Here is a 12,315-nt window from a genome sequence, read left to right as displayed (position 1 = left end):
TCTATTTTACAGCATGCCGAACCACACCATCAGCCACCCACTTGCCCTCGAACTTCTCCTCCAGGACCCTCAGCTTGCTAAAGAAGACATCATCATCTACATATGCGCCCTTGAGCCATCGCTCGCCCTTTGTAGCGTCAAAAGCCTTCCTGGCATGCAACACCCTCCTATTATCGAAGATAACACACTCGCCCTCATTCAGCCTGTACTCGTAGAGATTCTCTTCCGCACTAAGCAGCTTCTCATACGCATGTGAGGCAGCAATGAATGAACGAAGCGAAGTGGAATTGCCGCTGCCAATACGCGCCTCGAATGGGCCCTGGAAGGGTGGAGACCAGTTTATGCGGCGAATGGCGAGGTTGGTGGGGTCGCTGTAGTTGGGGTAGGAGAATGTCTCAATCACTGGTCGTGTGAAGTGGTAGTGGTAGGTTGAGTGGTGGTAGTGGTATGTCACGGGGAAGGTACACAGGGTCCTGAAGTGGCCTTCGGATTGTCGGCGGAGTTGGTGTGCTGCGGCGAAGGAGTCCGAAAAGAACGATTCGCCACCTGGTGTTCGGGCTCGGAGGGAGTGAAGGAGTTGCAGATGAGGTGGGTTCGATGTGTATAGGAGATCCATGTGTAGACCGAGATAGTCGGGCGTGTAGGCTATGTTCTTGGCCTTGGGTTTGGAGCGGACGTCCCATGTACGGCCGTAGAAAGTGTCTTTGAGCGTACCGATACGGGAGGCGAGGGAGACGACAGATTCCTCGGATTCGGGTACGTTCTTGATGAAGAGGAGGCCATATCTGTTAAGGTGGGTGAGTGCTTCGAAGAGAGTTTCGTCTTGGGACATGTAGGCATCGTAGTCGATCCATTTATTGTCTTTGACGATCCTATTCTTGTCCCAGAACACCCTGTCATCGTGTCGCACTCCACCACGTAACTCAATTTCAGTGTTGAACGAGCGTCGTAGCCAGTCGATAGAGTGCCGTGTGCGATGCTCCGGACCAAAGCCTTTGACATCTGTCTTCCATTGGAGCTCGATACACGTCCCCTTTTCCTCGTCAAGGACAGTCTTACAGCTGCCCTCTAAATCCTCCGGTATATCTGAAGTCTGAAAGCGCTTATTTTTGCTGTCAGGGTCCATGCATTGCGTACACGTGCAGCTGTCACGGAGGAACACAGCGTCGAACACCTTGGAATCCCCATCGATGTTCACAGCAATCCTCTTCGTCGGGCTACCATCAATCTGGCCAATGCATTGTTCATCATGAATGAGAAGTTCTTGCTCGTTCGACTGTCGCAGCTCTTGTTGTTGCTGTAGCTGTTCCTGTTGTTTGGTTGGCCGGAAGGGACCATGGGTAGCGGGGCTCCAATCAGCATGCTCAGCCGGCTTAGGTGATCGCCAGAACGAATTGAAGAAGAAGCGCCGTCTCTGAACAGCAATCGAAGTCCAGGGAGAAGAAGTTGAGACCTGGGATCTTAGACTTCGTAGCGGTATTTTGGTGGTGATGGCCGTAGACATGGTCGGTCGCAGCTGTTAGCAGTGACGAAATACGGTGGGGTTGTTTGCTTTTCAAAGTCAGGGAGCTTGGTGGAAACAATCAACCCGTAAACCGAGGTCTCTATGTACCCTCCGCCCGGCACATTTGCAATCAAGAGTGTCCTACCGAACGTCCGCGGTTGATATCTAATAGCGTGCGCGAATACAGCACGTGTGTCGATTGACGCGCTGGGCGCATGTCTGAGGGTGTCGCACAGCTGAAGCATGAGGTACGAGCTTGTTTATCTTCACTGTTTATCAACGTGGCAGGTGGGCAGGCGCAGGCTAATATAATTGATAGGGCTCCCAGCGGCAGGTTGTCGTCGCAGGTGCGGTTGCAGGCCTGGTTTCGCGGTATGTTCACACCCTCTTGTTTGCGGATAGTGCTAACATTGCGACAGCTTCGTGATAGCTCCCCTCGACGTCATAAAGATCCGCCTGCAACTCCAAATCCACTCTCTCTCCGACCCTGTTAGCGTTCGAAATGTCCAAGGACCCGTCTACAAAGGGACACTAGGCACCCTCAAACAAATCCTTCGCGAAGAGGGTGTCACGGGGCTATGGAAGGGCAACATACCTGCGGAGCTCATGTATCTGACGTACGGTGGTGCCCAATTCTCTGCCTATACATACATGTCGCACTGGTTAGAGACCATACCGCCACCATATACGCTGCCCAGTTCGGTCACGAACTTCCTCAGCGGTGCGAGTGCTGGTGCTGCTGCCACGACAGCGACATACCCGCTCGATTTGCTTCGCACGCGGTTCGCTGCGCAAGGAAAAGATCGCGTTTATACCTCCATTATAGCATCGATTAAGCACATTGCGCAACATGAAGGACCGAAAGGTTTCTTTCGCGGCCTCGGCGCAGGCGTGAGCCAGATTGTGCCGTACATGGGCCTTTTTTTCGCCAGCTACGAAAGCTTGAAGCCCATTACCGCTTCCTCTCCCATTCCGCTACCACTCGGAAGCTCAGATGCCGTCGCTGGTGTCATCGCGAGCGTCCTTTCGAAAACCGCCGTCTACCCGCTCGATACCACACGCAAGCGACTGCAAGTTCAAGGACCGATGCGCGACCGATACGTTCATCGGAACATACCAACATATGCCGGTGTCATCAGTACTATTGCGCATATATGGAAGCATGAAGGCAGGCGAGGCATGTACCGCGGGTTGACGGTCAGTTTACTGAAGGCTGCGCCAGCCAGCGCCGTCACGATGTGGACCTATGAGCGGGCAATGGGACTTATGCTAGCTTTTGACGCAAAGCACAAGGACGATTAAACAGCCCTTTGGCAACTTGAGTATGCATGGACCGGCGTTAAGATACCAGAATCTGCTTGTATACAGACTATATTTCCTGAATCGAAAGTACATCGTAATTCGGTCTCTACGAAAGGATCATGATAAGTTCCCAAACTCGCCGTCCTTGCCCATCCACGTTACCTTCATCATAGGTTGTGCTAGGAAATCCTCAACCCCCTTCTTCGTCATCTCTTCGCTCCACCCTCTCCGTCGTAAAGTCTGCTGCAGTATGAACGCCAAATCTATGTTGTTTACAGCTACCTCCAGCGTCTCACCCTTGGAGCCTGGTATCACAAAATCTAGGTATAGCTGTAAAGCCTCTCGAGCAGCGAGGTAGAACGGTGTTAGAAATGGTCCTGGCGGTCGTGTACGCTGATTCGAGTACGGGCGAGTGAGAAAGACATGCATGGCGACAGGCGACTCGGGAAGAGGTAATGATGAATCGGGTTGTGAGTCTGTGGGATTGATCTGTTTTGTGTCGAAGTTTGGGTATTCCTTGCTGAAATCTTCTTCGAATTTTGAAATTTCTTCTTTCGTCTTGACGTTGTGATTGTTGAGTAGCCAGTTTGTGTGGCCCAGTTCCTCAATCCTCTCCTCATTCTTGTGGGCGAGAGCCTCTAGTGCTGCTAGAAGTGAGTTGATTGACATTTCGTTTGTGGATGTGTTGGTAAGGCGTTAGGGAGCTTACGGAGTGCATTGTTATATAAGAAGAGAGCTGAGTGGTCGCCGTGGTGATGACAATTACGCTCCGGAATCATGAATCGTGGCTGTGTGTATGATGTGAAAGAACATCAGGGATTGAAGAAGTTGGCCAGGATTCGCATTACGTGAATGATATTCTGTATGCGCATCTGGTACGCAAAAAGCTCGAGGATCTGATCCATTCTCCTTCACCTACGCTAGGAGTGAATGTCGTGACAAAATGTTGGGCGCAGTAAGTTTGAAATGTGCAACGCATCTAACGATGACTCACCAAGACCATGAAACAGTACCCAAGACCAGTTGATATAAAGATATCGCAAAGACATCTGCTGTTACCCCGTCAAAACTAACTCTACCAACAGCTATGTAACCGCTCCCTTTACATTTCATAGGTGCACTAGGAACTGACGTTGTCATAGTGCATATCAACTTTCTCTCCAGCCTCACACCAGACTTGTCAACAATCAAGCCAATCAAGCCGGTCTAACCAAATTTAGTAAGATCTTAGCCTACTCGAGCTAGTGAATTACCATATTAGGTTAGACCGGCTTGATTGGTTGATTGTTGACAAGTCTGCCTCACACTGGGTCTACATATCAGCACCGAGTCCGTACTGAAAACGACAGCAAAGTATATTGCAGTTATCCAACCATAGAAACAACCTTGCACATTATGACGAACCAAGGGTGGATCTGCAGCGATTGCGGAGCATTGAACTATCATGATGGGTGGTACTGCGAGTACTGTACCAAAATTTAGAGACAGCTCTTCGTTGCATCGGAAGCTAAATCAATCGAATTACTTCTATATTCCATACTCTATTGTCTAATGTAAAGAACGTTGTTGACCCTTGAAGATCCCAAAACTCAAGCTCACCCCAAGATATACTGCGTTACTGAACCGCCCAAACCAAGAAAATATGTAAACGAGTGACTGAAATACAAACCCATCTAATAATTACCGCTTTGGCATCTCTCCCAACCTCGTTGCTCCATTGCCCCTCAAGTTGTAACCTCTCAATTCCTAGTAAGCCTTTTCACAATGGAAAGTGAATCCACCAAGCCAGATCTGGATCGGCTTGGTAACATCACCATCCAAGTCGACAAAGTTCTTCGCACGGCCATCGATATCGAAGATCCAGCCAGGGATGTTGAGGTTGACAAGCTGACATTTGGTCGTATCTTGGAATCTGGTGAGTTGGGCCGATGTACCGATGATATTGCCAGCACCAGTGTCAATGGCACTGCCGGCGAAGAGCGAAGATATGTGGTATGGGGTACCGTCTGCAGGGATAGTGGCTTCGGCATTGGCGCCACTTTGGTCGTTGTAGATGCGGAGAGTGATCTGAGGAATGGGAGAGGGGATCGCAGTCGCCGCGGTGGTGAGAGCGAGAACGACTGTTGCGAGAGTGGTGGTGAATTGCATCTTGGTGATTGAATTGATGGATTGATGATGTTTGAATGTCTTGTCGAAGATTGTTGGCAATAGCAGAGAAGTTTGGACTGTTGTGTGCAGTGTTGATGCTGTTGATGATGAGCTGCTAGAAAGAGACGACGGCTGACTTTATACCTTGTTTACTCTGTATCTCAGATGTTCTCTGCTCCCAATTAGGAGCCGGTCGTGACACTACCTACCTGAAGCTATTCGTAAACATCGTCGATGAGTAGCCTGCTTGACGACCGCCTTTCTTCAGCTACACCACAAAGCGGTCGCCGAATGATCGTGAGATGACATCTCGTTGAGTAAAGAACATTATGTGAAGTACCATACGAATTCTTCTTGGTCAAGGTTGGCGTGTGGCACAGTCTTGTAATGGGGCTCCCATGGTTACATTGAAGCTTACTCAGAGTGCCGAATGAGTTTACTTAGCCGACGATATGCAGAGCAGCTCCTAGAAACAGAGTGTAACTCTGCGGCAATATCGGTGCGAAAAGGTTGATGCAAGTAATGAAATGGCGGTGATCGAGGTAGAGCTGAAGATGGCTGGGCGTCAACTCAGCCTTTGCGGGTCTCGTACTGTCAGCAAACGAGTCCAAAGCGGGTTTCTCGCAACAAAGTACGAAGTGGCATGATAGTAAAAAAAACAAGCCTGAGGTCTTTTCCTGCGACCCGTGAAGCCATCCGAGCCATGATCTGATGAATTTCTTCAACGTTCGTGGAGCGCATGCTCGTGATGCTGAAGTATCTTGATTGCTTCTACAATCGGTCCCTCGGAGATCTCAAGTACAGTAACGATAGCATGGCGTTGCCCGCGCCGCAGTAAGCAAAAAGTCGCGATGAGAATGTATGAATGTGAAGTTCGGCACACGTGAGGCGCTAGCCGTGCTGGACACAGACAGGAAGCTCTCCACTCCGCTCTTCCCTCCGGACACGAAACCTCATCATCCCTGTCATCGCGCAGAATTTGGCTTCGGGAATCCATCATCTGATATTGTGCTTGCAGGCTCATCTCCGATCGACTGAGCGCAACGAATGCCTCCTTGTCGTGGACGCGACGCAGTAGTGCGTAATACACGTCACATAAACTCGCACACGGTAGCAGCCGGACCACGGCTACATATAAGCCATGCATTATCACCTGACGGCAAAGCTAACAAGTCACCACAGCTCCGCAATTCCACTCGTTATTGAGAATGCGATTAATGAACTTGGCATAGAAACAAGCGTGGCATTGGCGCTGGCGATTGCGTTCGCTCACACAGTGTGAGACAGATAGGGCAGCCAAAACATCAAAGCGTTTGACACCGATTGCATATATCTTTACTGTATGGATCACACGCCCAATATCCAACTCCTGCTATTTATATCCTTGTCTGCCTCGATACAGTCTGGAACAACTAAACGATCTTATCCTTCTACTTCGCGACAAATCACTATGACATCTCAGTTGACTACAGGATTTCTGCCGATAACAATATCACTAGCAACATGAACAAGTACGATCGCATGTACGTTGTCTCTTTTAGCGCCATATCTCGAGTATAGCTGATTATCTATAGCATCCAGCTTAAAGAGGAGAAGTCGCCCTTTCTTCAGCTCCCCGCAGAGGTCCGAAGCCGCATCTACAAGCTTACGCTCTATGAGGGCATCGTGGACTTCAGACGTCATTACATCAGTTAAAACAAGCCGAAAATTCTGGTGCTTCTATGCACATGTCGTCAGGTCCATTGCGAGGCCTCAGTACTCTATTTTGCGCTCAATACATTCCGCTTCGACTCCGATAAGTTACTAGGCAAATTTTTCGGTACTCTCGCTCCGGCGAAACTCAATGCAGTCAATTGTATGCGTGTCGCGGCCGCTTGTGTGGCATTGACCGACACGCATGCTAACACTCCACGGTTGAATTCCAAGACTTGCGACTCCACGCATTGTTCTTGCTCCAGGAGGTAACAGTCCATGCACACTCACGCGAGAAAGATGGCCGAATCTTGATACGATCGGGGTTTATCTGAGGCGGGCAACTTGTAACATGAGTCTGGAAGTGATATTAGTCCAAGATGAGCCGTACGAGGTCGCTATGAATGAAATATGGCCAGCCATGACGACATTCGATGATCTTAAATAGAATATGTATCAAGATCACTGCAGACCCTGATACTCGTGCGAGAGTTCGTGTTTGTATGAATATAAATGTCCAAGCGTCTAGGTATATCCGGAACCTGGTGTGGCCGGTGTGATGAGCCAAGAAAGCGAGACAAGAGAAAGGTTGCGAGACATAGATGAGATGGATATACGCTCGATTGTAAAAGCGTTGATGCCATATGCCTCTTTTACCAGATACATAACTCTTGTCGCTTCAGTGAGTAGCCAAGAAAAAGTGTGTGACGGAAGACTGAATCAACGAATGCTATTTGGAATATGATATAGCATTGTGTATATAAACCAAGCGTGCTTCTAACTATAGTACAGAGATGGGAGATAAGAATGCATATCGAAATTGTGGGATTTCAGTCAAGGAAAAGACAAAGGAGCGAGTAAATGTAATACATCCGCGCCGCCTCCACACGGTCACAGTCTAGTAGATACCCCACTCAACATTCTGCTTCATCATGTTACTCTTACATACCATCCCCCCCTTGGCACCGATTCTGCCGCTTCCGCCAAACTTCTCGATAGCTTCGTTGATGACGTCCATGACATCCTGCCCACCAACTTGGAAGTCAATGTTACCATTGAGATTGGTAGCCTCAACGCCGAAAGAACAACCCTTGGACTTGGCAATCGCGCACTGCTTCAAACTGACAGTCTGTATTGTCCACTGAGTATCCCTATTGCCCTCGATGTTCTTGACAATTTGGCGGCAGTCTTCAACCTTAGGAGATGCTTCACTGCCTTGGTTCTCAAACGTCGTTTCGCCGCAATGGTCCTTGCCTGGTAGAGAATCACAAGGGTAATTGTCACTAGAGCCCCCATCGCAACTGTCCCAGGACTGGAATGCACGCCCAGGACTACAGACAGGAAGGCTTATGTAGCCTGGAGTCGTGATGTCGCCGTTAAACAGATCCTCTTTGACGCCTTTGTCGTCCACGCTTGCAACGTTGCCACCATTCTTCTTGCCATTCCGAATGTAGGTACGGACAGAACCCTTGATCAAGTCTTCCATAGTAACGCCACCGAAATCGTGTCCACCTAGTGAGCCAATTCCTGGCGGCGTAGAGAACTTATTGTCTACAGTTTTGACAGTGCAGAAATTGGGGTTAGACTTATCATAAACACATGTCTGTGAGGTAGCAGGTCCATCTGGGTAGACCAGATAATACTGTTTCCCATCGATGCAGGCGCCTGTTGCCTCCATAGTGTCATCATCGAGGTAATCGTCAAGGGCCCTGCGTTCGTCACAATCGTAATCGGAGTCCATCACAAAGCTGTACCTTTGGGAGGCCCTCCAGAGTTTAGGGGTAGAGAATGCGAAAACAGATTTGGTAATGCTGGCTCTCAGCTCGGGTTCGAGAAGTTCCCTCTGCTTGTCGTCTTCGTTTTGCGTGGATTTACCCCCGATAAGCTTTCCGTTGGATATTGTGTCCCAAAGAAGTTCGATGGAATCATCATCGCCGTCGAACAAATTCTGCAAGGACTTTGAAGTCACATTGCCCCTGGCCTCGATAGTTTGGCCCACGAAATTCGCAAAGGCGTTCTGTCCTTTTTGTTTCCACTGGCTTTGTCCGCTGGGCTTGACGTCTTTGGCAATGGTTGTGCTCTGTCCAATAAGGTTCATGGTGGTATCTGTCAGGCACCAGGTTACTCCGGGCCCGTTCGGGCCGGTATGCCAAGCAATCGCAGTATATTAGCCTACCTTACCGCTGTTGTGGCTCGACAGCGGTTCGTCTCTAGTCTTACAAGGCAATAAACCTCTACCTCCACTATCGCGGTGCATCTCGTATCTATGAAGACTCTATTGCTTGACAGTATCCTTCGCGTTGTCGAATGCAGAACCACCCTTCTCAACGAAATAGGGCGTGTTCTTGAGAACGTTGTTGAAAAAGGGCCCAGCAGCTGACAAGGTTCCGAGGGTGATGAGATCGATGAGGAGCAGGAGCATAGTGTCGTCTTCCTCTTCTATCGGCGCAAAGTTGTCCTACTGCAGGAGTCAGTATCTATTTCACGCACAGTTTGAGCATAAGTTGCTTACTATCAGTTCACCCAAGCTCATACAGACAGTCGAGGCGACATTGAAAAGAGTAGTGTGATAATCCGCGTACATGTTGTGGATGACTACCATCGACTCGAAGATGAGAGCCCCTGCGACCCCTGCAAATGGACCATTCATACTGTTGGTGCACGCATCACCCCCGGTCGCCGAACACATGGAACTAGACAAGAGCTTCCTGCAATCCATTGCGCTAATTCTGAGCGTGTTTGCAACGGACGCCGAAAAAGTCATATCTTCCCTATTGTGGTCCGTGTCTTGCCAGATTCTGACGATGTCGTTCCACGCACCATCTGCGTCCAGACCTTTCCAGCGTTCAGCGGATGTGTAGTCGTGTGGATATACAATGTACTTATCCGTGCAGTCGTGGTTGATCCAGTCGCCATTCCGTGAATTCCGACTTGGGATCTTCTCCGGATTTGACCTTCATCTTGAATTCTGCCCAGCTTTTTGCCGGTTTCGGGACGTCGTTGTAGGTTCGTAAGTCACTAGCCCAGTCGGTCGTACCGCCTAATCCCCAAGCCGAGTACAAGGTTGAGCGGGTCTGCTTGGTCTTGCTGCTCATGTAGCTGACCCATCGGGTATCATCGTAGACCAAAACGTCGCTGTTGCTGCTAGAATCCACAAATTGCTTAACAACGCGACCTGCTCTCTTCTTTCCTTCGATGATCTCAGCAATCTCAGCATCTGCGATGTAACCGGCTGAGTTGGTGCACTTGCCCTTGGTCGCATCCGAGTTCATTTGGCTCCTAGTGTACAAGCAATTAGTACCCCAGCATCCGGCTTCAGCCATACTAAAGGAACGCCCATAACTAGTTATGCCAACGATGACCTTGTTGCCGGGGACACCTGCCTTGGTAATCATGGCTAGAGATTGCTTAGTCTCTGTCAGGTTAACCTGACTACGTAGGCGGTTGTCTGTGTCGCATCCTTCTTGTGAATGTGCATTGCCTGCATCCCATTGACCATGCAGGTCATAGGTCATGTAAACGATGTAGTCCACGACCTTGCCGATGCTCGCAATAGGGTATTGCTTTAAATACCAGTACGAAGACGGTGCACAGATAGAAACAGTCTTCGATGAGGGCAACAGGTTCCTCAGAACGGCAAGGAAAGCCAAGTAGTTGGGGCCGTCTGACTTGCTAGCAGCGGGTATGCCGGGAATGTCAGGAGCTCCCGGGTATTCCCAATCGATGTCGACGCCGTCAAGGCCATGCATCTCAATGAAGAGAGCAACATTAGTAGCCATCTTCAGGCGGTTGACGGATGTAACACCGTTACGGAAGATCGAATATGTCGCGGGCTCGGTCGAGAAAGCCCAGCCGCCAAAAGAGAAAATCTTGTTAGCTCCCTTAATGCGTTTGAATTCTCCAAAGCTGTACGTGGATAACTCATCACCAGCTTCAACCTCATAACTGGAAGTCGATGTGCCAAAAGCAAAATGGATATACGTGTATTGCGATGTATCGATTTGGGAGGCATCTTGGAATAGGCACTCTCGATTCATGCCGTAACCCTCAAAGTATGCAATCTTCATCCCTCTGTTCCCACTGCCTTTGATAATGTCGGTACCGCAATTGGAGATACAACCGTAAGTGCCCGGTTCTGCAGTTCCGGGAGCTCCAGTGTTCGTATCGACACAAAGTTCCTTAGTAATACCGCATTGGCCCCAGATGTTGCAGCAAGCATTCAAAGGACAGGGATTGAGATCAGCAATATTTCCGCCACTAGTCGGTGGTTTCGAACCTGGCCTTCTGGGGGCCACATACTGCGTCGGCGATCGGGGCAGGAAAAGGTGGTGTTCCTGTGCTCAGACACATGATTGTATCTATAACCAAAAGCTTGCAGCCATTCCAGCCCCAGGTCTCCTCGTTGAAGTCCTCGAGATCTTACTTGGTGAGACTGTATTCGGCAGCAAGGTTGTCACAGTTGTCATTAGTCTTGACTTGGTACGCATGACATGAGCAATCGTGTTGGGCTTAGGGCTGAAGTCCGAAAGACTTCCGCTAGAGCAACAAACATGTTGCTTGGGTATCGATTTGGCGCAAAAGCTTGACCCGGGATTGTATTTGGTAAATTCGGTAGGCGTTATACCACACTTGGTCGCCAACGCCGCACAGCTGTCTCCGGATTCAACCTGAATAGCCTCGCAGAGCATGAAAGTGTAGTGCTTTGTGGTGAGCATGGTGCGTAAGATACCGAGAATGTCGTTTCTGCGCTTGCAGGCTCGTCGCGTTATTCGGCATGGTTGCGTTAGTAGTGCCATTCATGGCTAAGAGCGGCGTCAGGAATGTCGCCTGACCGGAGAAGTTGGTAGAACCTGAGAATGGCAGATATGTTGCGTTAGTCCAGGTTTTAATCGCTTCCTGAATAGGAGTAAAGGTGGCGTTGCTGGTAACCATAATTCCAAAGATGTGTGTGCTGTCGTGCCCGGGTCCGCAGAGTTGCATAGCCATGCCTGGAGCAAAGACATTGAGGTTCCCGAGATTGTCTTCGAAAGTCTTCAGGGCAGCTGCCATCCCTTTGTTAATCAGGTTTTGCCAATGTAGAGGCCGACAGTAGCTTGTCCAGACTGCCCGAACATGATGAGGGGTCTCTCCGTAACCCCATGTCCGTAGTCAACATACTGGCGCATTTGCTTGAGTACAGAACACAGACTCGAAGGTGCGAAACCGAAGTCCTCCTCCCACTATCCAACTTCGAAGTGAACATTCGCAGGTTCGACAGAGGCAACCTTAGCCGTTGAGGCATCTGGTGGAAGTGTGGAAAAGTCCGGGCCGAATGACGAGCACGCATGTATGCGGTGAGTCTCCGCTTGATCGTCGACATTATTGTAGAGAGAAAAATCGTAAAACAACGTCTCTGGGCAAAACTTGATCTGTCTGAAGTTTGGATAGACGGACCAGTTTCTTGAGTTGGGTCCAGGAATACTGCATCGCTCAGGACAGGGGTTGCTTGGCGTCGCGAAAACCCCTTCGGTAAAGGACGAAAGAGAAATCGCCCCAAGTGCAACTGTAAGCCATGATAAAGTTACCATGATGTCACAGCGCTCTGAGAGAGGCTTTAACGAGTAGATTGTGGTCTTTGGACACCAACGAGAAGACAGTAAAGAGTGACCTTCGACGATACTTTCTTGGAT

At 49.5% G+C, this 12,315-nt stretch overlaps 7 protein-coding genes across 7 annotated transcripts; 1 reads left to right on the top strand and 6 right to left on the bottom strand.

Annotated features, from left to right (window-relative positions):
- Position 1: 1 nt before the first annotated feature.
- On the bottom strand, positions 2-1,504 carry ALTATR162_LOCUS7595 (uncharacterized protein; the record flags this gene model as incomplete). Its single annotated transcript, XM_043315223.1, has 1 exon — positions 2-1,504. One exon carries the CDS (start codon positions 1,502-1,504, stop codon positions 2-4), a length of 1,503 nt encoding a protein of 500 aa, XP_043171158.1.
- A 215-nt stretch (positions 1,505-1,719) lies between these two features.
- Positions 1,720-2,806, top strand: ALTATR162_LOCUS7594 (uncharacterized protein; the record flags this gene model as incomplete). Its single annotated transcript, XM_043315222.1, has 3 exons — positions 1,720-1,752; positions 1,824-1,876; positions 1,924-2,806. 3 exons carry the CDS (start codon positions 1,720-1,722, stop codon positions 2,804-2,806), a joined length of 969 nt encoding a protein of 322 aa, XP_043171157.1.
- A 117-nt stretch (positions 2,807-2,923) lies between these two features.
- Positions 2,924-3,475, bottom strand: ALTATR162_LOCUS7593 (uncharacterized protein; the record flags this gene model as incomplete). The annotated part of the gene is made up of 1 exon (XM_043315221.1): positions 2,924-3,475. One exon carries the CDS (start codon positions 3,473-3,475, stop codon positions 2,924-2,926), a length of 552 nt encoding a protein of 183 aa, XP_043171156.1.
- A 1,077-nt stretch (positions 3,476-4,552) lies between these two features.
- On the bottom strand, positions 4,553-4,954 carry ALTATR162_LOCUS7592 (uncharacterized protein; the record flags this gene model as incomplete). The annotated part of the gene is made up of 1 exon (XM_043315220.1): positions 4,553-4,954. The coding sequence occupies one exon, from the start codon at positions 4,952-4,954 to the stop codon at positions 4,553-4,555; it is 402 nt and encodes a 133-aa protein (XP_043171155.1).
- A 2,590-nt stretch (positions 4,955-7,544) lies between these two features.
- On the bottom strand, positions 7,545-8,744 carry ALTATR162_LOCUS7591 (uncharacterized protein; the record flags this gene model as incomplete). Its single annotated transcript, XM_043315219.1, has 1 exon — positions 7,545-8,744. One exon carries the CDS (start codon positions 8,742-8,744, stop codon positions 7,545-7,547), a length of 1,200 nt encoding a protein of 399 aa, XP_043171154.1.
- A 177-nt stretch (positions 8,745-8,921) lies between these two features.
- Positions 8,922-9,296, bottom strand: ALTATR162_LOCUS7590 (uncharacterized protein; the record flags this gene model as incomplete). Its single annotated transcript, XM_043315218.1, has 2 exons — positions 8,922-9,104; positions 9,159-9,296. The coding sequence occupies 2 exons, from the start codon at positions 9,294-9,296 to the stop codon at positions 8,922-8,924; spliced, it is 321 nt and encodes a 106-aa protein (XP_043171153.1).
- Positions 9,297-9,528: 232 nt separating this feature from the next.
- Positions 9,529-10,713, bottom strand: ALTATR162_LOCUS7589 (uncharacterized protein; the record flags this gene model as incomplete). Its single annotated transcript, XM_043315217.1, has 1 exon — positions 9,529-10,713. The coding sequence occupies one exon, from the start codon at positions 10,711-10,713 to the stop codon at positions 9,529-9,531; it is 1,185 nt and encodes a 394-aa protein (XP_043171152.1).
- Between the last annotated feature and the right edge of the window lie 1,602 nt (positions 10,714-12,315).

The sequence above is a fragment of the Alternaria atra genome, assembly GCF_907166805.1.
Source record: "Alternaria atra isolate CS162 genome assembly, contig: 28, whole genome shotgun sequence".
Taxonomy (NCBI): Eukaryota; Fungi; Ascomycota; class Dothideomycetes; order Pleosporales; family Pleosporaceae; genus Alternaria; species Alternaria atra.
Note: the sequence above shows the minus strand (reverse complement) of the source record. Positions and strands in the feature narration are given on the sequence as shown.